At 55.3% G+C, this 2,708-nt stretch overlaps 1 protein-coding gene across 1 annotated transcript in view; it reads left to right on the plus strand.

Annotated features, from left to right (window-relative positions):
• LOC105304128 (TRPM8 channel-associated factor 1) overlaps window positions 1-2,708 on the plus strand; it is a 53,162-nt gene that overhangs the window by 40,738 nt on the left and 9,716 nt on the right. The window contains exons 3-5 of the mRNA XM_023522058.1: window positions 1,167-2,161; window positions 2,437-2,534; window positions 2,685-2,694. Coding sequence (XP_023377826.1) covers window positions 1,167-2,161; window positions 2,437-2,534; window positions 2,685-2,694 — 1,103 coding nt within the window. The remainder of the gene's footprint in view (window positions 1-1,166; window positions 2,162-2,436; window positions 2,535-2,684; window positions 2,695-2,708) is intronic.

Consider the following 2,708-nt stretch of genomic DNA (forward strand, 5'->3'; position numbering starts at 1 on the left):
TTTTTTTTTTTTTAAATTTTAGAATCACCAAATCAAAGCTAGGCTGTCCAAGATATTTCTTGAATAATAGAAATGTCACAAAACTAGAATATTCTGGTTGGCCTGGCCAATGACTTCTTTCTTTAGGCAGATGATCATCAGAAGCAAGGTCATAATCACCAGGTTGCTTGATAAACCTGGAGTCAGAGCAGGACGAGCTCGTTGAATATAATGATTAGTTCCTCACGGAGCAGGAGTCATCTAGTAGGATGAACCCTTTATCTTCAGGCACATCAGTTGGTTAGAGTTCTCTCAGCCAAACAGATACTCTAGGTCGGCTGCTGTCTGCCTGACCGCCATTTCTCAGTGTCTCCTTGCAGCTCCCTGCTGACCACACGGTTGCACAGCTTTACCTAACACAAGTGGCATAACCAGCTCTGGGGGCTCACGCTTACAGACGTCGCTCTACGCCTTATCTCCTATTACCCGCTGGGCATCCAGGGCTGTGTCTCCCTTTTTGAGCTTAGGGGTGTCCTGAGGTCTGTTAGCACAGACAGGAACAGATAGTGCTGAGAAGAACCTCACAGCGTGGATATGCGTCACTGCTGTGGGCAGGCAGTGAATGCGTGGAGTGCTGGGTGCAGACAGTCCATCCTCTTGGGTTCAAGTAGCAGGAAAGTCTAGCAAGAGTTGAGGTCACTCAGCTCCCTGGCTCACCTTCTGACACAATAGGGAGTCTTCACCATGAACTCAGCTGTCCGTTGAGCTCATCTACAGAAAATGAGCTGCATGAAATTTATAAACAAGATTCCTTATAAGGATGAAAACACAATTTCCCACTCAGTTCTTTATATAATGCTTAAAGGGCACTTTTAATACTTAAATCCAGACTATTTAACATGTAGTGTTGGCAAACACAGCAAGGCGTCCTTCGAGCTCTCCTTCAGAGAATTTGAAGGCGGACAATGAGCAGAGCAGAATTCACGCCCAGCCCCCCTGTCTTCCCTTGGCAGTAGTCGAGTCGAGGCAGCGTGGAGGGGGTGAGACCTGCCCTCTTTGTTCTCCCAGCTCCCTGTACGAACTTCAAAGGTCATGGTAGCAAAGCTGACCCTCGGGGTATACCTGGCACTGTGCCAAGAGCTTCATGCCGAGCCCGTTCTTTAACAGAACCTGTGTGTCTTTTGCAGCTGTGAGGACGACCTCTCCGAGGACAGAGAGGAGCTCCTGCACGGCATTTCGGAGCTGGACATCAGCAACTCCGATTGTTTCCCGTCCCAGCTGCTGGTGCACGGGGCCCTGGCCTTTCCCCTGGGCTTAGATTCCTACCACGGCTGTGTCATAGCCGCCGCCCGCTATGGGCGGGGCCGGGTGGTCGTGATGGGCCACAAGGTGTTATTCACCGTGAGTAAACTGGGCCCCTTTCTGCTCAATGCTGTGCGCTGGCTGGACGCGGGCCGCCGAGGCAAGATCGTGGTGCAGACAGAACTGAGGACACTGAGCGGCCTGCTCGCGGTGGGGGGCATAGACACCAGCATCGAGCCCCATCTGACCAGCGAGGCGAGTGTGTACTGCTTTGAGCCCGTGAGTGACGTGGGAGTCAAGGAGCTGCAGGAGTTCGTAGCCGAGGGCGGGGGACTGTTCGTTGGAGCCCAGGCCTGGTGGTGGGCCTTCAAAAACCCCGGGGTGTCCCCTCTGGCTCGGTTCCCGGGTAACCTCCTCCTTAACCCTTTCGGCATCAGCATCACGAGCCAGAGCCTCAACCCAGGGCCCTTCCGTACTCCGAAAGCAGGAATCAGGACCTATCACTTCCGCTCCACCCTGGCCGAGTTCCAGGTGATAATGGGCAGGAAGAGAGGGAACGTGGAAAAGGGCTGGCTGGCCAAGCTGGGGCCGGATGGCGCGGCCTTCCTGCAGATCCCCGCGGAGGAGATCCCGGCCTACACATCTGTGCATCGGCTCCTGAGGAAGCTGCTCAGCCGGTACCGGCTGCCGGTAGCGACCCGGGAGAACCCCGTCATCAATGACTGCTGCAGGGGCGCCATGCTGTCCCTGGCCACTGGGCTGGCCCACTCCGGAAGTGACCTCTCGCTGTTAGTCCCAGAAATTGAAGATATGTACAGCAGCCCCTATCTGCGCCCCTCGGAGTCGCCTATCACCGTCGAGGTCAACTGCAACAATCCAGGTACAGAATGAGGGGTGGGAGCTCAGTGTCGGGGGCCTGGGGGACCAGGGCATGATGACTTCAGTGACCTGATCTCCTCCAGAAAGCCCCCTCCACTCTTAGCCATGCACTTGCAAGGAGACGGGGGTCGGGGGGTAGGTAACGTTTGCAGTGGTCGAGTCAGGGCAGCGTGGACAGGGTGAGGTGTGCAGAGCCCAGGAAGGGGCCGCGGAGATGCCGCACAGAGGTAAGATCATGGAGGAGGACTGACGTCTGTCTTTCTGCGCTCCTGGCAGGCACCAGATACTGCTGGATGAGCACCGGGCTGTACATCCCTGGAAGGCAGATTATAGAGGTCTCACTGCCTGAAGCCGCTGCCTCTGCTGACCTGAAGGTAAGGCCATGCATGCCCCATCTCCCCACGAAACACGGAACCCGAATGTCCTGGCCTTCACGGTCGGCATCTTAACTTGACCCTCATAACAACCCTGTCGGCGGTCAGGGTGTGTACTTTTACACCCATTTTAAGGAGGAGGCAGCTAAGGTACAGAATAGCTCGTTGGCTGAT

Source organism: Pteropus vampyrus, unplaced genomic scaffold (assembly GCF_000151845.1).
Source record: "Pteropus vampyrus isolate Shadow unplaced genomic scaffold, Pvam_2.0 Scaffold329, whole genome shotgun sequence".
In the NCBI taxonomy this organism is placed as follows: Eukaryota; Metazoa; Chordata; class Mammalia; order Chiroptera; family Pteropodidae; genus Pteropus; species Pteropus vampyrus.